This window comes from Lytechinus variegatus, chromosome 1, assembly GCF_018143015.1.
Source record: "Lytechinus variegatus isolate NC3 chromosome 1, Lvar_3.0, whole genome shotgun sequence".
In the NCBI taxonomy this organism is placed as follows: Eukaryota; Metazoa; Echinodermata; class Echinoidea; order Temnopleuroida; family Toxopneustidae; genus Lytechinus; species Lytechinus variegatus.
In genome coordinates this window covers 88,601,395-88,627,622 of record NC_054740.1, presented here as the reverse complement: position 1 = coordinate 88,627,622, position 26,228 = coordinate 88,601,395, and the positions used below count along the sequence as shown (strand labels likewise).

Sequence of the window (26,228 nt, the reverse complement as noted above, 5' to 3'; positions counted from 1 at the left end):
ATTTTAGTGATCACTCTTGAGATTTTTTTTGGCCCACATTGCCATTGTACGCAATACTGTTTGGGCCAGTGGCGGCTATTTTAGATATCAAAATATTGCAATTTTTCCATATATGACATTACACATGAAATATCTCGTTAGTAATGGTGATTTGCATATATTACTTCGTTCATACATTGCGATTTTTTGCAGTTTAGTGCTCATTTTTGTGAAAATTAGTTTTCCATATTCATGTTGTACATGATAGTGTATTCAATGGCCTATGGCGGCCATTTTGAATATCATGAAAATAATTTTTTTGTCAAAAAATATTTTTTATGATTGTATTTTACTCCTGCCACACAATTTCATGCATTTCACAGCCAATGTGCGGACAATTTTATGATTTTCATGGGTAATGTGCATATTTTGGCGGCCATATTGGATTTTGCCAATTTACGGAATATGCTCAAGGTTACACGAGTGGCATCATTCAGATTCGTAATCAGCACCCTCGAATTGACAAGAAACCATCAAAAAATATTGTATATATAAAAAAACAAGGTTATGCCTCTTCTATCCTGGACTAAATAGGAATGCCTCAATTAAAGCCATTACGCTTATGGCTTTGAAAAGATAACAGGAATTTGGTAATCTCTAACCATGCAGCTAGTAACAGGATATATATATGTGTGAGAAGCTATACATGTACAACAGCTTTGGCAACTCTTTTATTTTAAATATTGTGTAAGGAAATGGATATATATATATATATATATATTTATATATATATATATATATATATAAATATAGTTGAGGCCAAAAGTTTACATATACCATGGAATTCAGTGAAATTTGTTCGCTTGCCAAACATCGCAAAATTTACTATATCTTCAGAAATATAAATAAATACTAACATGACGAATTTGGTATCAAATGAAAGTACGTTTTAAGCTCTTTCACATGATTGGACTATCGTTCAGATTCATATTTCAGCTAGAATTTTCTTTGAAAAAGAAAAAAAGTAATATTCATGCCAAATGTATTCTTTTTGTTTGTGTTTATATTTTCAAACATTGTTTCATAGAAATAAACACATGTCAGATCTATGATTTATATTGCATTTTCTATCATGATATGTCACCACTGAACAAAACGTAATCTGAAATGTTTGTGTTGAAAAGTAACTGGCACAAATATGAAATGTTTTGTCAAGTTTTCATTTTTTATTTGTCTCAAATATGAAGGTTTTTTGGGGAAAAAGAAAACTAAATATTTTTTCAGCTCCTGGTGACAAAGCAATGTGATGAAGGGGCATGACATACTTAAATTTGTCATGATAGCACAATATTCTATAAGATACAGAGAATTTTAAGATGTTTGGAAGTGTCACATTTTTCTTTGAATTTCCTGGGTGTTAGTACACTTCTGGCGTCAACTGTATATATAAACCTTTGTGCTACATTTGAGGATCGCCGTAGAATAGTGAGGCTTTTCAAACTTTCATAACTTTCTCATTTCGTAACCGATTTGAAGTACTTTGAGTATTGCTACTCCATGTACTATCCGCCCTATTTTTATACCCATTGATCATGGCGATTATGACTTTCTTTTCATTTCCAGCGAAGCAGAGTTGGGGACACGGTATCATCACCCCACCTTTATTTGAGCATGGATTGAGCTCCATGACTATACTGCCATGATTTTCATTCTACTTACACAGTTCTTCCTTTCATTATTAATGAACGTATTAGGTAGTTTATTCCTTATTCACCACTGTATTCATTCATTTACGAATTCTTTTCTTCATCAATTTTATTGATTCGTTCATTCTTTCATTCATTCACTCTATTTTGCAGGGATTAAAAATATATCCAGACGGACAGGAATTGGGGACCCATTTCGAATTCTATATTTAGATTGAATCATAAAAACATATTTTATTCTCAAAGAGATATAAAAATCGAATCTTAAGGATTCAAACTAATTCCAGAATTCGATTGGTCCCTAACTACATACAGTCCATCTGGTGCCTGTAGTTGCATAATATAAAAAGTCTGCCAAATTTGAAGCAAAAGTATTTTGATATGTTATTGTCAAGGGCAAAATTTTGTCTGCCAGGTTTTTTTTCAGTTTATTTTTTAACTTATATATTTATTTACATTACGAAATTATCTTGAAAACTCAAGCATGGCCATGATCAAGGCTATTAGAATTTAGGGACTCGTGGCACCGATTTTATGACAAGCAAACATATGGTTATCACTGTAAAATTAGTTAAGTTTTTGTCTAAAATTGTTGACATGCAAAGCAGGAAAAACGAAAGAGTATAACCCGGTTATCACTTCAATAAATCGTTCACTTCTACCCCCCCCAAAAAAAAGTCGAAAGAAGAGCAGGTTTTTAATCCTAACGGTTCTTTTACCATCCACATTTAGAAGGGATTTTGAATACAGCTTGAATACTAAAATGTTTGATATCAACCATTTAAAAGTCCCTCATTGAGTTTCGACCTCCGAGAAAATTAACATTTAAGGTGGTAAGTGAATGGATCCATAGTTTTTTAAATTAAAAACCCCCGACATTATGTAAGCAGTGACTCGAATTTTACCCTGTATGTTCTCTGTATGGGCCAAGCTTTTCCATTTGGGCTCGCTTCTCGACACTTGCATAAGGCAATATGTAACACCTTCCCAAGTTAAGGTTTTGTAAGTGAAACGTTTAAAGGCATGTGGCATAGCTTAACATATACATCTGAGAACCAAGGAGCCAGGGTATAATGGCACTCCCATTAAAAAAAATCAGGAAGCCTGTAGTCACTGAATACAACGGGAGGATCCCAGTCGACACAAAACATTTTTTTTGAAAGGGGATCCTTTTGTCCATGAATGAAATTGGAATGCTTACGTTGAGACAGGATACCAGATTTTTCCAACCAGATCGATTTTATTAGAGTTTTCAAGAAGTCAAGCTACGGCTTTTGGCATTGGTAGATTATCCGTTCTTTTTTTTAGAACCATAGAAGCGTATACCCGTTATCCGATGAGTCTGAGTGTGTGTGTGTGTTTTTTTCCTTTTCTTCTTCTTCATGATTGTATCGTGAAGGTAGTATCCAGGAATGTGATTTTGTGCTGTGCTTTATTCAAACGTACTACTTGAAATGTTAAAAAAAGTAAGCAGGCCAATAATACAGCAATTCAGATCTTGTACGGTATACATGGTATATGTGTAAGGGTGAGGGGGGGGTGCTCTTCAAGTATTCCAAACTCATGAATGCATGCACTGACATATCGATGCACATGCAGAATCTATTACCATTTTTATAGTTATGGCCAACATTATTTTACGACATTATTTCCATTGCATAAAGGCACATATGGGTCTACAAATTTACTGTTGGGGGTGCCCAGGTCAATAAGTAGGATATTGTTCCATAAGCTGTCGTTCAATGACTATCATGACTATAGGGTCATATGATCTTTGTAGGTTTGCATGGTGGAGTTTGTAACGTGGAGAAGGTTTACGGTTCACCATGTGTGTCATATGAAGAAGGAAAGGAAATACAGGCAGAAAGATTGAAACATGACTAAGGTCATGTTGCAAGCAAACATATATAGACTAACATATATATATATAAAACCACCCCAAAAATTTGTTGATTTGAATCGATAGAGAAAAATCAAACTAGCATAATACTGAAAATTTCATCAAAATCGGATGCAAAGTAAGAAAGTTATGACATTTTAAAGTTTCGCTTATTTTTCACAAAATAGTTGCATGCACAATGCAACTGAAAGAATCGATGATGTCTTAGCTCACTCAATATTTCTTTTGTTTTTTATTGTTTGAATGTCTTAGCTCACTCAATATTTCTTTTGTTTTTTATTGTTTGAATTATACTATATTTTAATTTTTACATGTTACACAATAAGGGCCAGCTTCACTTAACCATAAAATGTTAAACAATGGTAATTCCCCATGTTCAGGGAGAAATAAAACTTTGTTTCACAATACAATGAGGATAGAATGAGAATATTCCATATTTCATATGATAAAATACAAAATAAGTAGTGAGAGGGAGACGTCACCAGTTTTCTCATTTGTATACTGACATGGATGTGCATATAACTGTTTTGTGAAATTAAGCGAAACTTTAGATTGTTATAACTTTCTTATTTTACATCCGATTTTGATGAAATTTTCAATGTTATTCTTGTTGGATTTTTTCTTTTTATTCAATTCAACTTTTTTTTGCAGGACTTGTCCTTTAAGCTTAATTGACACACCGCTCTTCGATCCCAACCATCTGTTTTAAAAACTTTTTTTTACAAATTGACTACTTGAATTGAATTCTGACGTGCAGCAAGTAATGTGCCCAATTTTTAGTGTAAATTCCGCAGGGGTAATTATCGGCCCCAAGAAGGTATTATTTAATATGTTAAAGGCACATGATAACATTACAGAGGTCTTATACGTGTATATAAGAAAGGTACATGTTGAATTGTTCATATGGATGAAAAAACACCCAGGAAGAAAAAAAATCAAATTCATGGGAACAATTTCAAGATATCTGCGACTGAAAAATCATCAGTTTCAACATTAATTTCTCTGAGTTCTATAAGATGAAAACCTAAACCGTGGTCCAATCATAATTGTTATAAAAAATTCTTTTTCTGTTGGAGTTTTATCCAAATGAAGACACTTCACGTCATAAAAAGATCTCAATAAATTCATACAATGCGTTGATTTTGTCCATTTATTTTATGTACAATAATGTTTGAGTATGATAATAAACTCCTCAAAAAAGGTGTGGAAATCTTAGTTTAGCCATTAATTTCTCCTAACTCTCAATTTAACACAATGCAGGTTTGATATCATTCGAAAGATCATTTAATTTTCTTTAAAATGATACCCTACATGATTATGGTTCTCATGGAGGTGCAGTGCCTTGAAATGTGGGGCAAGGTAAAAAAAAATCAGTTGCAATATTGAAAGTCACGTTCTGTTCTCTTTTCCGTGGTGATGAGTGAGCTTCTCAGTGGTTTCTTTTGTTTTCATGCACCTTAACCCTTAACATCAACATTGACGTGGAAGCAAACTTCTGCACAAGCAAACTCATAACAAACAATCAAACATGCAAGGCAATTTCAAACCACGCACTCAAACCAATTATCTCGCAGATTTGATTTTAACAATTTTAAGGTGCGTGAAAACAAAAGAAACCGCTGAAAAACACACATCACCATGGAAAAAAGAACAGTGACTTTAAAAATTGTGCCATTTTGCAACTTTTGAATTTTGACCTTGCCCCACAATTCAAGGCACTTCACCTCCATGTGAACCATAATGTAGGTTATCATTTTAAAGGAAATTAAATGATCTATTCATTAGTATCAATCACACATATTCACTAAAACCGAATAGGGATTATTGATCAAAGTCAGATTCGGAACTCTTTTTGAGGGGTTTATATATATAAGTGCCGTTTGTGTCGTTACACATCTTCATCCTAGAACAACCAACCAGACACTCTTCATTATAAGTAAAGCATCTCAAGACAATGCCTCAATTTATCGGGTCCTTGACTTTGCCACGAAAGACATCCATTTGGTTCCATGGACCCCCAACATTTTTTACGGCCAAGAAAAAAAAGGAGATAAAATAAACAGGATAGAAAAGGGGGAATTAGTACATTCTTTCTTATCATGCTTATGGTGGCTCAGAAGTACGTTCGATCACACACATGACACACGGCTGCTAGCAGTCCTAAAGTTAAGTTTACAACGAAATATTGAACTTCACGACTAAAAGTTTCCAACGACAACTGTGAAATTTACGATTATTATTACAAATTTTGCAACGAAAATCGTAAAACTTGTGTCACAAAAATGTAATTTTTGTACAAAAAGTATATAATTCGTCGCCTCCTCAAAAAAATGACATTTTATTAGTTTTAGATGTACTCATATAGTAATAATAATAATAGTTGGATTCATATAGCGCTTATTGCCTGAGGATACAAAGCGCTGCTATTACCCCGGCTTTAGCTCGGCTGCCCATACAGGAGCTCAAGCATTTGAGAAATTTCCTCCTACCGTGTGCAGCACAATGTAGGTAAATTTATTGCTGAAGGAAATCAAGACATGGCTTGGAATCGAACCCACGTCCCTCAGTTTTAAAGACGGGAGGCGTATACTCTGAAACACTGTAAAACTTTACCAAATATTGGGTAGAAAGGGAACATGCCTGTTTGCTCCCAAATATATAAATCTTTTGTTTCAAGCCCCAGACTCATTGTGCTATGCATTTTATACTGCATCTTTTTATGAATGGAAATAAAAATAAACTCAGTTTGACCTTGGAGATTCAGCGTTCATAAGAAGTCAATATGTATGAATTTACTGAAAAGTTCTTTTAAGAAAAATCGCCTATATGATTGTATTTATTTTTACTATTATTTTCTTACCCATCGAGCAACAGCAGCGGATAATGGAGGATGTGTCGATCTGGATGCAAACTGTCCGATGTGGAGCTCGTTTTGTACTACCAACATATATGCTATGAACAACTGCAAACTGACCTGCAACCTCTGTACAGATAATACAGGTAACATTATACTATTTGTAGGCTACTCACTTTTCCTGTTGGTCTGTTGGTCCGTTAATCTGCTCGATTTTTTTGGTTCAACTTGCTCTAATTTCTTTATTTTTGCATCAATTATCTTCATACGTCATGCATCTGATCCTTTGGTACATGTGATACCACATGTGGGATGTGACCACATGAGAATGATGGGGTCAAATGATATCAGGTCATGTTTATCCCTGTTTTTAAGTTCGATCAAGTTCTTCAAGCTATGCACTGAGTGCTTCAATCCTGAAGATTCTTGTGATATTGTAATACCGGGGACCGGCAGGTGCAATACACCGGGTGAACACCCTACTCTGACAAATAGTTTATTAGTTTTAACGTGCATAGGTTGTGACTCTCCTATACTCTGGACCAACATTTGCGTCCTTTCCGATGGACGGAGTGTTTTCCAACTGCATTCACACCTGCACTGAACACAGCGGTGAGGCACGCTACAGGCCACCACACACTTTACGACCCGACCGGTCGCCGACTTGCTTGCGACTGGGTGAGGGATGTATTTTATTATATGTAAATAGGTTTATTCAAATTTTTTCTTCCAAGAACTAGAAAAATTGGAAAGACAACTGATTTAGTGCATTAGATATTTATTGCTGCAACTTATTTCATTATAAGGGAGACATATAATTCAAACAAGTATGAAATAATGAAAAAATAATGATTTTATGTCATAACATAAGAAAACGGAAAGTGGAGATGTGACATCATCAGCCCACCTAATGAATATTCATGACGACTCTTTTCACAAAATATTGCTAAACTTTAAATTTCAATAGCTTTATTATTTGTTATCCGATTTTGATGCAATTTTCGGCATTTTGCTCCTCTATTTATTAGACTATGAATACTTTCAGCCCGGACTATCCCTTTAATAAAACCGATTTGAATTTGAATCTTATACAACGTGCCCGTTCCTGTTATAATATGTGTTATCATAATAAATCTGAAATAGGTCTGTCCCAAGTTTACCTCAAGTCAAATTTGACTCTTCGTACGCTTGCTCCGGGGACAATTGTTCCACTTACCACTGGCGTACATGTGGGAGTAAACGGCAGCTTGGGGACCATGGACCAATGTTGTAGTCAAGGCTCAAACTTCCAATGCCAAGGCCAAGGCATTTCAAATGATATGGGACAACAAGCCAACAATGCTTAGGTGGCAGACATGGTAGACAGGGTAAACTGTATAAAAGGCGTGAGCGAGCGAACTGAACGAGCAAAATTTTGACCCTTATACATGTAAAACAAAATGGTTTTATCATAGATTTAGTCATATATGATATCTAAATAATAAAGAAATTACTTTTGTACATTTAAAACATTATTTTTCTAGGCGATTTGCATTGTAATTATTATTGCCAGGCTCATCTGATCCTGGCATGCCCATTCTCAAATAATGTCTTTCTCCACTCCCCGTGACGGGGGCGGCAGAACATATTTTGTTTGGGGGTGGGGTCAAAAAAGCCAAAAAGGGCACTTATATGTCGAAATGGACATTTTGGTGAAACAGACATTTCGTGAAATAAGACATGAAAATTAAACATTCCGAGCTGTTTTTTAACTAAATAATTAACGCGAGCGCGAACCGCGAGCTGAAATTTTTTATTATACTGACCAGAAAAGGAAGCTGTTAAGGACTGCATTTAATCACTCATAAATAGGATACATAACTAACCAATCAAAATATTGCGAGCGCAAAGCGGGAGCTCAAAAATTTTGTGATATTACAACCGGAAAACTTGACAACCTAAGCATTTTTGGGGCGAAAACGGAAACAAAATGATTACCTTACTCGTGCAGAACACGAGCCAAAATTTGTGATATTCCAATCTAAAAACTGGATATGCTTAACATTTTTGTAACCATGAACAGGATTTGTACCGTGCTAAACAATTTTACTGCGAGCGCGATCCAAAATTTGGTGATTTTCTAACCTAAAATGTATTATTTATAAGTATAAATTATATAAAAATCGGTATTTCTTTTTTTTTAAAGGGCATTTCTTTTGAAAAGAGGGCATTTTCGATTTAAACAAGGGATATTTTTTCCTAATTGGAATTTTCAGGGGGGCAAGAGAGCACAAAATGCAAGTTGAAATTTTCAGATACTGACCTGGAAATTAGTCATTTTTAGGGCTCTTGTCAGTTTTCACGTTTTTTCTGTTTACAACCACTGTTTAATTTCAAATTATCATTTCTTGTATCTTCTACTCTTTTACCTCAAAAATTCGAATAAAGAATACTAGCAAATTGAAGTTACATTCGAAAGGATATAAAATAAATGGGGCGCACCCATATCCTTAGTTTGGGGAGGATAAATCTTAATTATTTCTTGAAACAGTAAAATATAGTTCTCTATTATTAAACAAAATTCTCCTTAAAACTGTACTGAAGTGAATTTCACTGTCAAACCATACATGTAGGATTAAAAAGAAAGATTTTTTTTTTACTTTGTGTTGTCTATCTGAGACACTAGACCCAACACAAAATTATATACAATTTAGAAAAGATGTAATAGTCCTGCCCATCAACATCTTAACTGACTTTGCAGTAAGTTCTGCCTAACCGGCCAAATGATCCCCCTTCTCTATCTTTCCCCCTCCTCGGCAGTCCTCTTTTCTCGCCTGTTTAAAAAATATCAGAACCCCTGCCCTGCCCTCCCCCCCCCTCCAAAAAAAGAGAGAGAGGGGGGAAGTTCCACCACAAAGAATAAACTTATAAAAGGAAAAAAGGAGATGAAAATGAGTAAATGTGACATTATTTTCTAAACATATTGTCACAATCTATCACAAAATTAAGCCCCAGTCACATATAGAGCCCGGACCATCCCGGATCTGATCCGGGGTGGTCCGGGGAGAGATCCGTGTTGGCGCCTTGGGCATCCTTGGAGGTCCGGGGTGGTCCGTGTTGGTCCTTGAACGTCCGGGAGGCCAACACGGCAGTTTTTGACTGTCAAAAACATCCGGCGTCATCCGTGGACTGCCGGGTTGGCAAAGCCATCCGGGATGGTCCGTGTAGGTCCGTGTGGCTGTCGTGTAGGTCCGTGTAGCTGCCGTGTAGGTCCGTGTAGCTGCCGTGTAGGTCCGTGTGGCTGCCTGGAGTATCCTTGGCAGTCCGTGTTCTTTTTTCCCCATCAAAATCATTACAGCGCTATTTACTTTATGAACTTTTCAGTAGTTATTAAACAGTTGACACAAACATGCTTAATTTATTCAAGTGGATGATTAAATGATTCAGGATATTTTCTTACGCTTTGGAGATTGGCCCCAACCTAATATTTGTAAACTTAGTGCATGTATGAATAATTTTTTTCCTTTTTTCCTAATATTTACCCACTACTTTGTTATCATATGTATATGTTATATGTTATGTACCTGTTACATCGAAATTGTACATTAAGTTTTATACTACTGCCCTGCATCGACAGTAATATGCGTCATAACCTGGGCCTATCTTAATTGTTATTATGTTTTGTATAGACTTTGTAAATTTCTTTCCTTTATTGTGATTTTAATGAAGTGATATCAAATCAAATCGAAATTACATTTGTCGTTCAAGATTTAAAGTACTTAACATTTAACAACTACTGTTAAAACAGTAAACTGTGTTGTATAAAAAAAACTGCGTTTTTACTGGTTAAGGAAATTTTGATATATTTTTAAACACAACATGATAATTTTGCGACAAGGATGAGAAAAAAATGAACAAATAGATAAATAAATATATAATTAGATAAATATCAGCTCATTGTTGTGAACAGATTTTCATTTGCCGTGCTGGTCAATATAGCTGCCGTGTTGGTCCTTGAGCTGACGTGTTGGTCCGTGTAGCTGACGTGTTGGTCCTTGTAGCTGACGTGTTGGTCCGTGTTGTTGACGTGTTGGTCCGTGTAGCTGACGTGTTGGTCCGTGTAGCTGACGTGTTGGTCCGTGTAGCTGACGTGTTGGTCCTTGTAGCTGACGTGTTGGTCCGTGTTGCTGACGTGTTGGTCCGTGTAGCTGACGGGTTGGTCCGTGTTGCTGACGTGTTGGTCCGTGTTGACGACGTGCTCTGCCGGCATGGTCCGTGTAGATCCGTGTGAAGCTGCCGTGTTGATGCCGTGTTTACAGTCATCCGGTTCAAAACTATCCCGGACCTCCCCGGATCATGCCGGTATTGCCGTGTTGATCCGTGAGGATCCGTGTCTATATGTGACTGGGGCTTAAGCTGACGTGTTGGTCCGTGTAGCTGACGTGTTGGTCCGTGTAGCTGACGTGTTGATCCGTGTAGCTGACGTGTTGGTCCGTGTTGCTGACGTGTAGGTCCGTGTTGCTGACGTGTTGGTCCTTGTCGCTGACGTGTTGGTCCGTGTTGCTGACGTGTTGGTCCGTGTAGCTGACGTGTTGGTCCGTGTTGCTGACGTGTAGGTCCGTGTTGCTGACGTGTTGGTCCGTGTTGACGACGTGCTCTGCCGGCATGGTCCGTGTTGATCCGTGTGAAGCTGCCGTGTTGATGCCGTGTTTACAGTCATCCGGGGCAAAACTATCCCTGACCTCCCCGGATCATGCCGGCATTGCCGTGTTGATCCGTGAGGATCCGTGTTTATATGTGACTGGGGCTTTAGCTTTTCTTATAGTCAAGCCCCAGTCACATATAGAGCCCGGACCACCCCGGACCATCCCGGATCTGATCCGGGGTGGTCCGGGGAGAGATCCGTGTTGGCGCCTTGGGCATCCTTGGAGGTCCGGGTGGTCCGTGTTGGTCCTTGAACGTCCGGGAGGCTAAAGCCCCAGTCACATATAGAGCCCGGACCACCCCGGACCATCCCGGATCTGATCCGGGGTGGTCCGGGGAGAGATCCGTGTTGGCGCCTTGGCCATCCTTGGAGGTCCGGGGTGGTCCGTGTTGGTCCTTGAACGTCCGGGAGGCCAACACGGCAGTTTTTGACTGTCAAAAACATCCGGCGTCATCCGTGGACTGCCGGGTTGGCAAAGCCATCCGGGATGGTCCGTGTAGGTCCGTGTGGCTGCCGTGTAGGTCCGTGTAGCTGCCGTGTAGGTCCGTGTGGCTGCCTGGAGTATCCTTGGCAGTCCGTGTTCTTTTTCCCCCATCAAAATCATTACAGCGCTATTTACTTTATGAACTTTTCAGTAGTTGTTAAACAGTTGACACAAACATGCTTAATTTATTCAAGTGGATGATTAAATGATTCAGGATATTTTCTTACGCTTAGGAGATTGGCCCCAACCTAATATTTGTAAACTTAGTGCATGTATGAATATATTTTTTTCTCTTTTTTCCTAATATTTACCCACTACTTTGTCTGTTATTATTATTTCACATTTCATTTTTAAAAAAATATTTTATATGTATATGTTATATGTTATGTACCTGTTACATCGAAATTGTACATTAAGTTTTATACTACTGCCCTGCATCGACAGTAATATGCGTCATAACCTGGGCCTATCTTAATTGTTATTATGTTTTGTATAGACTTTCTAAATTTCTTTCCTTTATTGGGATTTCAATGAAGTGATATCAAATCAAATCGAAATTACATTTGTCTTTCAAGATTTAAAGTACTTAACATTTAACAATTACTGTAAAAACAGTAAACTGTGTTGTATAAAAACTGCGTTTTTACTGGTTAAGGAAGTTTTGATATATTTTTAAACACAACATGATAATTTTGCGACAAGGATGAGAAAAAAATGAACAAATAGATAAATAAATAAATAATTAGATAAATATCAGCTCATTGTTATGAACAGATTTTCATTTGCGGTGCTGGTCAATATAGCTGCCGTGTTGGTCCTTGAGCTGACGTGTTGGTCCGTGTAGCTGACGTGTTGGTCCTTGTAGCTGACGTGTTGGTCCGTGTTGCTGACGTGTTGGTCCGTGTAGCTGACGTGTTGGTCCGTGTAGCTGACGTGTTGGTCCGTGTAGCTGACGTGTTGGTCCGTGTAGCTGACGTGTTGGTCCGTGTTGGTCCTTGTCGCTGACGCGTTGGTCCGTGTTGCTGACGTGTTGGTCCGTGTAGCTGACGGGTTGGTCCGTGTTGCTGACGTGTTGGTCCGTGTTGACGACGTGCTCTGCCGGCATGGTCCGTGTAGATCCGTGTGAAGCTGCCGTGTTGATGCCGTGTTTACAGTCATCCGGGGCAAAACTATCCCGGACCTCCCCGGATCATGCCGGCATTGCCGTGTTGATCCGTGAGGATCCGTGTCTATATGTGACTGGGGCTTTAGCTTTTCTTATAGTAAGAGGGGTGGAAAATTATGCTTGCTCGTTCGCTTGATCGCTTTCAACTTTTTTGGGGGCAGAAATTTAAATTTTGCTCTATGTACCATGCTTGGCCGCTCAAAATTTTTGACTCGTCATGCCATTGACATAGCCCATTTGAAAATGACAAAATTAGACATTGTGTTCAAGTTTACCAAATCTTTTCAGAATATCATTAAGACTTAAAAAATTCTTGTTGACCAAAGAAAATAATATGAGGAAAATCCTAAATGGAATAGAAATCAACCTTGTTATCATTCTTCAGAATTAGCTATGAAAATTGTTGTCACAATTGCCGTCAGATCTGTCAGAATTATTTTTGTCATCAAATAACTATAATCTTTATCATAATCATTATTACGACCAATATTATCATTATTATTACTATTATCATTATTAGTCATGATTACAACACATGAATAATGTTTTTTTCATCACTGCTGTTTTCTTTGTAACATAATGTGAGGATAATTCTTAATAATGGTGATAATTACAATTTTGGCACTGCAAGTATACTAAATACTTCTGCTGCTGCTATTGTTGACTGGTAGAATTGACCATTAGTGTCATTAAATATACAGCAAAATTTAAACATTTCTATAAAAACAACTGAAAATACAAAATACAAAATGCCTTGAAAAAGCCTTGAAAATGCATTAAAACTATGCTTTGAAATTTCAAGGCTCAAAATTTTCAAGACCAAGGCCCTCTCAAGGCCAAGGCTTGAATGTTCAAGGCCAATGCTTTGAAAAAGTAGACCTTAAGGCGTCTTAAGGCCAAGGCCGAGCATCAAGGCACTACAACACTGCCATGGACCCCCCCCCCCCCGCAAAAAAAGGAACAGGGCAGGAAAATGTGAAATATACTATTTTTGTATCATGTCAATCGATCAAACTGTTGTACTTGAATTTGAAAAGGGTACAAAAAATGAGCTCGCACGCAGCTTTAAAAAAAAAGTAATCTTGAACCAGTCGTTAAGTCTAGCTCCTCAATATTTTGATTCATTACGCTGTACTTTCAGCTGAACGTCATACAATGCATCAAAGTATTATGATGCATCACAGTATAATGTTTGAATATTCAGCAAGTGTCTGTTCGTAAGACTATGTGTGGTTGAACCATAGAGATGTACATCTCTATGGGTTGAACCGTTTTGAAGATGCGCATTGAGGCAAGATGTTCCGCTTTGTGAAAGGTAATTACGCAACGAAGCAATGGAATGCTCCTGATCTTATTCATAACTCTCTTCTCGACCAACGCCTTCTATTATATCTATTCAATAAAAAGATACCCTTTCATATATCTCCCGTTCATCATAGTGAAGTGGTATAATCAGAAGGAATTTTGAAAGGGAGGGGTGAGTGAGCCTAAGAGCCTCGTCCCTGGGCCCAATTACATACAAATTACTATTATGGCAACTTTGCCATCTAATGGTAACTGCCATGGTAACGCTGATCACCAACCAATCAGAATCAAGGATACTAGATAAGTTCCCATGGATGGTAAAGTTACCATCACGGTAAATTAAATGTAACGGTGTCCAGAAGAGTAGAAATACATGTTCGAGAAAAACTCATTTTAATATGAGGCCTAAAATATGATTTATTACTTTTTTAAATGATACATTAACCTCTACTGATATATTCAAATTAAATTAGGAGCAGTGATTTCTCACAAATTTTTCAACAGTCAGAGGGCTGGACGAGACAGCCCTCTCAATTTCATTAACTTTCAAAATCCAAAACTTCAGAGGCAAGCCCCCCCCCCCCCCACCGCTGCCCATGCAGAAGTTACAATAGTTTCCTTTATCTCATTAAAGGAAGCAATTTTTCAGATGGAATAAAACTACTTTTTCCTCCAAATTAAGTACGTATAAACTGCATTGGTTAGTGCAGAATGTTTTTAGTTTTAGCGAGTGTGATAGTTGATTTGACAATGTTGATTATAAATTTAATGTATGCTTGCATCTGTTTTATCAGGTAGTTTTAAGTAGTTCACTTTTTGTTACATGGACACTTTCCCCTTCTCTTTCAGATTTTTCATCCTCATAGTCCATGTAATTTTGTCATTAGAAAATTGTATTGAATTCTTCCATGCATTGGTAATACATGTATATCATATGCCTGGTGAATCTATGTGTAATCCACAAGGGGCCAGTTGCATATAAAAAGTTACTATTAGGGTAACTTTACAATCCAATGGTAACTACCATGGTTACGATGATTAACAGCCAATCAGAATCAAGGATTCCATGCAAGTTACCATTGCATGGCAAAGATGCCATAATGGTAATTTTTATGCAATGTGCCCCTGGCTACCCTGATGATTTAAATGAATATCAATGAATACCATTATGATTATAATTATGCATGTATAATGTTTCCAGTCTGTGAAAGTTGACCAGTCACTGTTGATTATGATTCTCATTTTAAACGATCTATTGAATCTTCGTTGACGTATAGGGGGATCCGCCCCTCCCCTCCCTATTAGACAATAGACGGCGACCGGTGCAAGAGAGCGTACACTGTACAATACCCCCATCAATCTGTTGCACTTGTTTTGTAAAAGCCAGCACAAGATCGCCTCTTGAGTAACAGATTTTGGGTTTGGTGGTGTCAACTGTCTCCTGCGGTCGACCCAATATCCAGTGCTTGGAGATATCCATTGGACACCTAGCAAAGTTTTTGCGATTGGTCCTTTGAATTTGCCGTATTTTACTCCAAATTGAAGTGGAAATTAGAATGTTCATGATTTAACATGCTGGAATAAAAAGAAGTCACGAAAAGCCTGGGACAATAACAGACGCCAATATGCCAAGCAATGATCGATTTCGATGGAGTCATTTCGACCAGTGGTTTACCCTTCTGATCTTGATCATCTCATCTCAGATCGTATCCACGATAGCAACAGGTAACCGCAGACCCCCCAAAGAATCTAAATATATCATAAAATCTATTTCTATAAAGACTTACTAGAGATAATTTTGATTTCATTATTTGAAACAGAACATAAACTTAAAATTATTGTCGACGATTTACATATACCGCACAATTTTGGGTAATACAATCGTAACGAATTTATCTGTATGGTTATTGTGCATTTTTTTAAATAGAAATTGTCCACTATTGAATTTGAGCTTCTTTTTGTAATGTTCAATTTTGACGATGCACCCTCTATATATAAGCCTATCGAAAGCAGCTAACGATGTGTAAGAGTGACAATTGTGAGCGTGTTCGATGTGCAATATTAATGGTTTAATGACATTTGCTCCGACCGATTACAAAATCTGCATAAAACCTTACATTTAATTCCAATCCTCATTTTTACATTATTCTGACCCCCCAAAATGTATCATAATTCTAACTCTCCCTATGCCGCCTGACATTTTCTCGGGGGGGGGGGGGGGGGTCACTGCCATTGAAAAGTGTACAACATCCGCAATAAAAAGAAAAGACAAAAGAACTGCGGAAAAGAGGCGTTTTCGCGGGTAGGCGCGGAATGCCTAGAACGCGAATAAAGTGATTAAAAAAGCCCACCCCCCACAAAAACACGATTATGGCGCGCCATTTGGCCAATAAAGGCAATAAACTCGGTTTATATAAACTTAGTATTTCACAGATAAACTCAGTTTTCGCCGATAGCTAATTTCTTGATAAAAAATAGATTTATCGAGAAAAACTCAGTTTATCACCGAAAAACCGCGAGATTATCGGCGATAAACCTTTCAATTGAAAATTTAAAAAACATAGTTTATCGAGTGTAAACTGAGGTTTTCACTTGAAAAACAGCTTCCAAAATCGATAGTTTATCGAGTTTGAAAAGCTTAGTTTTTCGATTTCGATAATAGTTATTCACTACAGGGTATGGATAATAGTTTTTAAAAGGGGATCAATGTCATTGGGTCCAAGGGCGCTTGAAGTTGGCTGCAGAGGTGGAACTTGCCCCCCCCCAAAAAAAAAAAAACTAAAATAAAAAAAATAAATAAAAAAATAATAATAATTATGATAAATAAAATATAAATTAGAAAATAAATAAATGAAACAATAAAAAAATTAAATAAAAATTTTAAAAAATGAAGGGGGGGTAATCTCAGGTCGTGCTCAGAATGTTTCCTTGGGGTAAGATTCATACAGATGTTGCAAGAAACTTGAAAGCGAATGAGCAATGTGACCGAGTTTGTCATGGGGGTGCTTTTGCATTTTCCAAAGTGAAATTAAAGGATTTCGTGCACAATTTTGGATAATTTTGGTAAAATTTTCAGTAAAAAAATGTAGGTTCTCAATATGTTTTGGGGAAACTGTCGTTCTCCCGCTGCGTACGGCCATAATTAAGAAATAATGAAAAAAAAACAAAGGCACTTTTGTCTCAAATTGTCAATTTCATTACTGAAAAAATGAAATTTTCGTCTCTCAAGGGGTACTACACTTTTCAATAGATTCAATGTAAATGCAAATCCTATTGGAATTATTTGGGGCAATTAAGTGCCCCCACCATCCAGTTCCGCTGCTCCTACAGAAACGGAAAAGCTCAAATTGCAATTACCTTTCATTTAACACACTGAAAGTCGTAAACTAACGAGAAAAGAAAAGGGACATTTACCTGAAGTAAATAATGACATTTAATTGGTGCACTTAATCAGAGGTTAAAAGGGGCACGCTGGAAAATAATTTAATTATGACAAAGGGATGTAAGTAGGCGATAGAATTCTCACAACACTGCATGATAATTTCTGGACAAAAGAGTCTTCTTACACATTTTAAACGAGAAAAAAAACCTAGCTCCTGTTTTGGGGTGGTTTAAACCCCCTCCTGGTTTAAACCCCGAGCTGGGTTTTTCATTTGCGATTCACAAAGGATTTTAAACCAATGACATTGATCCCCCTTTTTAAACACTCATACCCCCCTTCCCCCGCCGATTCCTTACTGCAAAACCGACAGAATGAATAACTAGCTCTGATTATCGAAATCGTACTTAGTTATGTATTTTAAATCGAAAAACTTATATAAACTCAGATTTACGCCATTAGACTCAGCTTATCATTTGAAAAACTAAGTTTATAAAAAATATTTATCTTTCAGTCGAAGAGCATATAGTCAGGCAGCATATGTCATCTACTTCGAAAAATTGGCTAAGTCTGATTTTTCACTTTTATGTGATTGGTGACATCATAAGGAACAACTTCCAACTTGGTGACAAATTTCTAATGGTCATCTTGACCATGTGAGGGGTCAAAATTGGGTCAGTGGGGGTCAATTTTTGGAATTGCCCCGATTGTGTTCAGTCATATATAAAATTGTTTGTCTGGCTATACTGAACAAAAAAGTGTACACAACAATATACTCTTGACCTCCCATTAAAAAGTTATGCCCGGAAATGCCAAGAGGTCAACGAACTTTCGTTACATTTTATATTTATATGGCAAATTACACTGAAGGTGATAAAAAGCTAGTATTTTCGTTTTTCCTGTTTTGCATGTGTGTACTTTTTTTATTTTTTGTTTTAATAAGTTCATCATCAGAAGTCGTAATCCAGAAGATATTAAGGGTCAAGACAAGGTCAGGGAAAGGTCAAGAGGTCAACAAACTTTCATAGGTAGCCAAAATACACTATAAAAGCGGTTTGAATTTAGAAGTAGATTCTTCATTTTCAAAAGTCTCTAAGAAGACATTATCACGAATTTCCTAGAAAGCCAGTGAACACTTTTTGCAAGAGTGATCACGAATTTCCTTGTTGACCATAGTAGATTGCGAGACAAATGAATACCCTCTAACGATTAAGACATTATCCAATAGATAAAAAGGGGGTAAAATGTGCTCATTTAGGAACAAAATAGATAAACAGTGATAGACGTCGAATAGTTTGAGTGTGGTATCATGGTCTCTTGCAGGAATACCTTGAAACGACTTGACAAAACCTATAAAAATCGTATTCTTCATGATGTTATAAGTGCAACCAGCTCTTTCCGAGTTGCTTGATTTAGGAACTCAATTCAAGTTCTTTTCATTTCCAATTTACCGGTCTTTGATATGTAAAGAAACATTTCATCCATTTGCTTTGTACAGAATATTTTAATCAACAGAAAATATTGTAATGTACTGGGGTATATGTGTAATACTATGCTAATAAACACATCGATTGATCAGTGCTCCCAACTCCAAAGAAAGATGCCCAACATCTTATTTGACTTAACTTACAAATAAGATAATGAGGTTAGGATTGAGGATGATATGTTGGTTGGGATCCAATAATTTTATTGTTCCTTGATTACTTGGAACGAGTGACGGTTATATTATTTCTAACAAAGAGGCAACATTTTTCAGGCATGCTCATTGTAGTCGTTATAGTGTCCATTATGCTGATGTGATATATTCTGACCATTTCTGGAACCAAAAAGAACTGCACAATATTTCTGATTGTGCTGTCATTAACACGGCTTTTAGGCCTACTATTTTATCAAGTGTTTATCAATTTTTTTTCCAGAGCATACAACGTGAATCTAAACTTAATACCTGTTCTCACGATAATGATATGCATAGATGCTGATTGTTCTTTTGTCGTTTTTTTTCTCCTACTTTGTGAACTACCTGGATGTTGCCAGAAAGAATAATCACATCAAATTTCATTGAAGTAAACCACGGCCATGCCGCAGCGGGCGGAGGTGGCAGCGGCCCCCAGAAATTGTGAAAACTTATATTTTTTTACTGAAAGATACATAATAATTGACCAAAAGTATGCACGAAATCTATAAATTTCTCTTTACAATATGCAAAAGCGGCCCCGATGATTAGCTCAGAACAGCACAACACCAGAATTGTGTAGCCCTTCTTGGCTCCAGAGATCGAGTAATGGTCAAAATATATCACATCAGCATAATTGACATACACTTCTACAATATGCATGCCTGCATGATGATGTTGCCTCTTTGTCAAAAATGATACAACCGTCTGACCGTCACACATTTTTGTAGTCACCAATCACATAAAAGTGAAAAATCAGACTTAGCCAATTTCGAAGTAGCCGGTAAATCATGACATATGCTGCCTGACTAATAGTTCTTTGGGGGAAACTCTTTTTGAATGATAAATATTCTATTTAGTAGGTATAGGCACCGGGCACAGCCCCAGACCTCATGTCCTCATAACAAGTGTGACGGAAAAAACGCATTATTATGCATTTCTAACACAGACTTTGGTACATAATTCTTCATCCTATAAATAATTCCTACATTCTTGCGAAGTATTAGAGTAACTTTCTTGATAATGTTCATTCTAGAGTTAATGTTTACCTTTATAAATACCATCATATAACGCAGTTCATACTTTTTGGATGGTGTATATACGTGTTTTTTGTTACGGTGGACACATATACAGTGCGTCTCAGAAAAAAGGAAACCAGGATTCCCATTTTTTTTATTCAAAGGCATTTAAATTACGATGTTTTATTCAATGCACTTAATGCATTAATGAGCAAGACGAGTTTGAAATTGTAAAGTTAAAACCAGATTGCGCAGAAAAATTGGACAAGATTGGTTCGTGATTCGCACCCGTGCTTTTTCGACGATTGGCTCATTCTCTCACTGATCCCTGATTCAGGGATCAGAAATGAGAGTGGATTCATATTCATGCGAGAGTTTCTGCGCAAATTGTTTCCGATAATAAAAATTGTCTCAATATTCATTGTTTGGAATCTGCCATGGGTGAACGATTTGCTAAGCTTTTGGTTTCAGATTATAGAGATGAGATTCACTTTTACCATGAGTGTCAAACTTTTTGTGAAATATATATCTCAAACAGGTTTCCTTTTTGGATACAAACTGCATAGGTCTATAATACAAGTGTGGTGATGTCAACACTGCATCTTAAAATTTTAACTTGTAACCATAGAGTTTTAATTATGGTTAAATCCTCATTTACCCCATTGGACAAGTTGAGTTCACATTCATTCATCCAGTCTCGTCTCTCTCTCTCTCTATATATATGTATATGTATGTGTGTATATATATATATATATATATATATATATATATATATATATATATATATATACATATATATATATATACATATATATATACATATATACAAAAAAGTAAGTCCCCCCTTGAACAAACATCAATAATTTCCGAACCAATGCGAGTTTTTTTTTATATATTTTCACATGAGCGTGTAGGTAATTTTATAAGCTGACCTCTGAGTAAATATTATGGATGTATTTTACGTCATGCTTCAGTGAGCATCGTCGGAAGGCAAAAATGTCACTTTTCAAAAGTCATAAGCCAAATATCATGACTTTGATTCCATTTCATAGGAACTGATTCCACATTCTAATCATGAAAAATAGTCAGAAGGCTTGTAAAAGGTACTTTCTAAAGACGATATAAGTTTTTTGGCTAAATTTCACGGTTGAATAAACACAAGTCCAAATTTGCTATAATTGGGGTTTTTAAACAGTTTTATCAATAAAAATGATTGAATATGATGACAATTATGTTTGGGAAGAGTATCTTCAACAATATTCATCGTTTTACGGTTCATTGAACATTTATTAAATGCCATTTTAATAACTGAAACTGATCTTTTATCATTTTTTTTTTGTTATGTTCATGAGCAATTAACATGCTTCAATGATTTAAAGGCGTTTAATTAAACATTCACGCTTGAATGAACATGTGGAATGCGATTAGCTTTTTTTTAAGGTTACTGTGGAAAAAATGCCATTTGTAACTGGATATCTGTCACAAACCTCCTTACATGGTTCATTTGATTTGATTTTTATGAAAATCCCGATGTTTAATGCATCAGTGAGCACACAATATTCGAAAATTATGCAAATGGGAAAATTATGCAGGTTCGAGGCCTTGGCCCCACTCTGTGCCGTATCGAATCGTTATTGTGGTGTGCACGCCTTTTGGATAGTGTTACTCTGAAGCCATGTGCGAAGTTTCATGAAATAACTGTTGGCAGAAGTAACAAATTAAAACCGTCCATGAACCAAACCCTTATTTCATATTTAAATTTTGACTTTCTCTCTCATAGACTTGTGTACATTATGGGTGCATATGTTTAAGAATAAGTAACCCCTTATTAAATATGGTGGAACTTTTTTTCAAGGCTGTCTTTAGCAATGTCATTTGGCAGTAATGTTTATCAACCTATGGGCAGAATTCTGTGCAAAAATGAAATCGATTTGTTTATTTATGGATGAGTGAGCACGCATCAAAGTGGAAAAATTGGTATTTTCAATGTCACAGACTCATTTTAAAGGGTAATAAGCTGGGGGCAAATTCGGTTTCAAATGTGACTTTAATTGTGTTGTTTTTATCATCCATCATTTCTATCACCACACACTTTCCGAACTTTTGACATTTTCATGGTTGAGGGAACACATTCGAAAATTTGGGCATAAATTTATTCTTTTCCTAATAATTTCTCATGATCAGTTTAATTTATGGACAAATCAGGGGTGGATCCACAATTTAAAATTGGGGGAGTGGCCTATAATCGGGGTAGCCACCAACATTTTCAAACTTTAATAAGACCTAACAAGTTGTAGAGGATACTACCAATAACCCTTATGATGATACGTCACAATACAGGGGCCGCGGAACGGTTTTCAAAGTGTGGGGGAGGGGCTGAGCCTAAAGTGGGGGGGGGGCTGACCATGGTCAATTTTACATTTTGTACATGCTTTTTGAAAAAAAGTGGAGGGCCCCTAGCCCCCCCCCCTTCCCGCTTCTGCAGCCCCTGCAATATTGTGCTCACTCAACCATGAACATACGATATCAAAATTGTATGTGGAGTGGCTAATAATGGATAGAAAAACAGCATTAACACCATAAAATTCACCTAAAAACAATTTTTGCCCAACTTTGTATTTGCACAATCTGAAAAACGACTTTTGTGACTTTCAAAAATGGTCGTTTTTCATTCAATCTTTAATTATTCATGCATGACTCAACCGATCAATCTCATTTTTTCCCAGGAGTTGCTTAATGAGTGTGGAAAACTACCTACGAAATATCATATTGGGCGATTCCACAGGTTGGTGGACATGAGCTTAGAAATTCAAATTTTCTTGATTTTTTTAATACTTTAAGTCCATGATAGTTTCAGGAACAAAAAATAAAAGTTTATTTTCACATGTATACTTTGGGGAAAAAATGTCATAAGTTGTGTCTTCCATTCTGTACCAAAATACAAGAAAAATGGTGAAAATGAAATATGCCTTATTACCATTTTGTTATTGCAACAACATACCACTTTATATATTTCTGAAGTTTAGAAGAACCAAATTACTTAAAATAGACAAAAACTTTTCAAGTAAATTTGTAGTACTTATTCAAAAAATGAATATTGCAACCTGCTCAGGTGATGTAACGTGAGTAACCAAAAAACTGACTTTGTTTTCTTAGAGAAAAATTCTTCACAGTTAACTGGTGGGATTTTAAATTCTCTTCCTTCAAATAATCTTTGACACAGTGATGACTATCAAAATCATTAAAAAGTACAATTTTTTTATAAAAATGATGAAGAAAATCTGTAACATGAGTAACTTTGTAACGTGAGTGACCATCATGTAATGTGAGTAACCAGTAAAAATTATTCAGTTAGGTAACATTTTCTGTGGGATGTCAAGTTTAAAGTCTCATGGTGAGTTGTGAAGTTATTTTTGATTAATTAAAAGCAAAATGAGGGTACACCTCTTTGATGTGACTCTTTGTTCATCAAAATATCAGTGGTTATACAATCACACACAAAAAATTGAATATTAGTAGAAGTATTCACAATGCGCGAGTGCATTAGTAAGACTTGGTTTTGATTAACCAAACTTTAACGAGTGTTCGAACAACACACTGAATGCCCTTACCTGTAACCCTATATCTAGGCCGGGGTATTTTGGGAGTTGATATGGCCCGGGGGGGGGGGGGTGGGGGCCTCCCAGGCCCCCCTTGAGATCTCGGCCATTGGCCCCACGATCACGCCAAAAATTAGCGCGCGGGTTGTCTTGGACATAATCTACAATACTACACAGTAATTTATTTCATGCAAATTGGTATTAAGCGATTATGCTAATTTATGCGTAATTAGTAAGCGAAATCATACTTTTCCTCCTACTCCCTATTAAAGCTGCAATTGTTCCAATTTTTGGCATAAAATCTGTTTTTGATGTTCCTAGCAATGAATTTTACACACATTATTGAATTTTTAATGACGTGTGTTGTTAACCATACATGGAAAAAAATGTAATGTGAGTAACCACTTTATCTGCACCCCAAGTAAAAACCGTGTGTTCTTTATTTTTTTATTATATACAAAGTTTGTCTCCCTAATATACTTCTTTGAAATGGATATAATTAACTTTCATAAAAGCCTTGTATGAGGAGACTTTTCACTTATGTAGACTTTTCATTTTTTGCATGTCCAAATCATGTAACGTGAGTAACCGACACATTCCAAAGATTTGCCAGGAGCATAATAAAATTTCCCAAGTTTTGTTTTTATACAAAGGATAGTTAGACTGTGTACTTTGTTGTGATAAGGAATATCAGTAATAATGGAGTTACAGCTCCAAGTATGAGTCAAGGTGTCTCCAAATGAAACGTGAGTAGCCGTGGAATAGCCCTTTTTCAAAATATTTCCGTTCAAAAGTTACAGCAATTTGATTTAGGGGGGACTAAACTATGTTGAACATTGAATAACCCTTTCATTTCGTTACAATACATATACATATATATATGCCCCTCAAAAAAAGTTTGGAAACCTGTGTTTGGCCATTAATTTCTCCCGACTCCCAATTTTACACAATGCATGTTACATCATTCAAAAGATTGTTTAATTTTCTTAAAAATGATACCATGCTTGTTATGATAATGCCATCACGAAAAGAGCAGGATTAAAAAAAATGTTGGATGAGGTCTGAATTGAAAAGCTGCAAAACGAGCAAAAAAGTTTGGATATCTGAGTTTGGCCACTAATTTCTCCCAACTCCCAATTTTACCCATATTTGACGCTGTTTGATATAATTCAAAAGATCATTTAATACTCTTTAAAATGATACCATGCTTGTTATGATCATGCCATTATAGGTATGTAAATATATATATAGATATATATAGATATATATATATAGATATATATATATATATAGATATATATATATATAGATATAGATATATATAGATATATATATATATATATATATATATATATATATATATATATGTATTGTAACGAAATGAAAGAATTATATTCAATGTTCAACATAGTTTTGTAACAGTGAAGAGCGTCGAATATTTTTTAATCCATGTATATAGTTGCGTAGGGAAATTCAGTAATCCTTTGTAATCGATTATGTAGGGTTTTTTTTTAAAGTATGTAAGCAATATTTGCTTAGACCAAAAGCTTTAATCTATGTTGTGTTGGTTGTTCAGCTGAACTCCGTTGGCTTCATTCACCAAATACAGAGACCGAAGTTCTAGCGCGATCTGTACAGGGGACTCAATGGCCATATGTCTATGAACTTAAGATCGGATAAAACGGGATAGTGAATTTACACGACAGCCGAGGTAAATCACTGTTTTTGTTCCTTTTAACTTCATTTTTCTCCGTTTTTGGGCAATTAATGCCAAGAGGGAATATTAATTTGCAATTTTGTCGCGTTAATTTTCAAAATTTTTATTCATTAATGGCATTAAAGACAAAAATTCCCAAAATTGGAGAGCCCCGACAGGGGATTTTGCATTGCAATTCCCCTGATGGTGGCTGCACGAAAGCGAGCCGTCTGTGTACGAGGAGAAATTAAAAAAAAATGTTGAAAAACTCCTCGAAACAGACGGCTGCCAGCTGTCTATATTTGCTGAGAAATAACGATGTTTACAACTGTATGATTATGTTAGATATTTATCTTTACTTGTTCACCACTGTTCGGGTATAAATAGTAGTGACAATTACCATTGCTGTTGTTAAAAAAATTATTTCATGACTTTAACTGTATTTAAAAGATTATCAAATTTTAATGGCTGGCAATAGTTGAACTCATGCTTGATAACGAGCCATACATAATGCTTGGCAGGAAGAGGTTTACGACCGAAACTCTGTCCAATTTTCATTAGAACCTGCTGACACAGGATGAGCATGATTTTTGAAGTAAAAGTAAGAACTGAATGCCTAGCTCCCATCTTGCCGTTTTATACGGAGCTGCAGTATACATGGTCTGAAAAGCAGATTTACGAAAGTGTTGAAGTACTGACTGGAAGAAGTGAGAAGTACGGAAAATACTGACTTTACCGAAATACGGAAAATACCGACTTTATATACCGGTACTGAGATACTGACAA

General features: G+C 36.3%; 1 protein-coding gene across 3 annotated transcripts in view; it reads left to right on the top strand.

Moving 5' to 3' along the window:
* Window positions 1-26,228, top strand: part of LOC121427302 (hyalin-like) — an 81,989-nt gene that overhangs the window by 37,469 nt on the left and 18,292 nt on the right. For all 3 annotated transcript variants that reach the window (XM_041623648.1, XM_041623655.1, XM_041623642.1), the window contains exon 7: window positions 6,460-6,585. In XM_041623648.1, coding sequence (XP_041479582.1) covers window positions 6,460-6,585 — 126 coding nt within the window. The remainder of the gene's footprint in view (window positions 1-6,459; window positions 6,586-26,228) is intronic.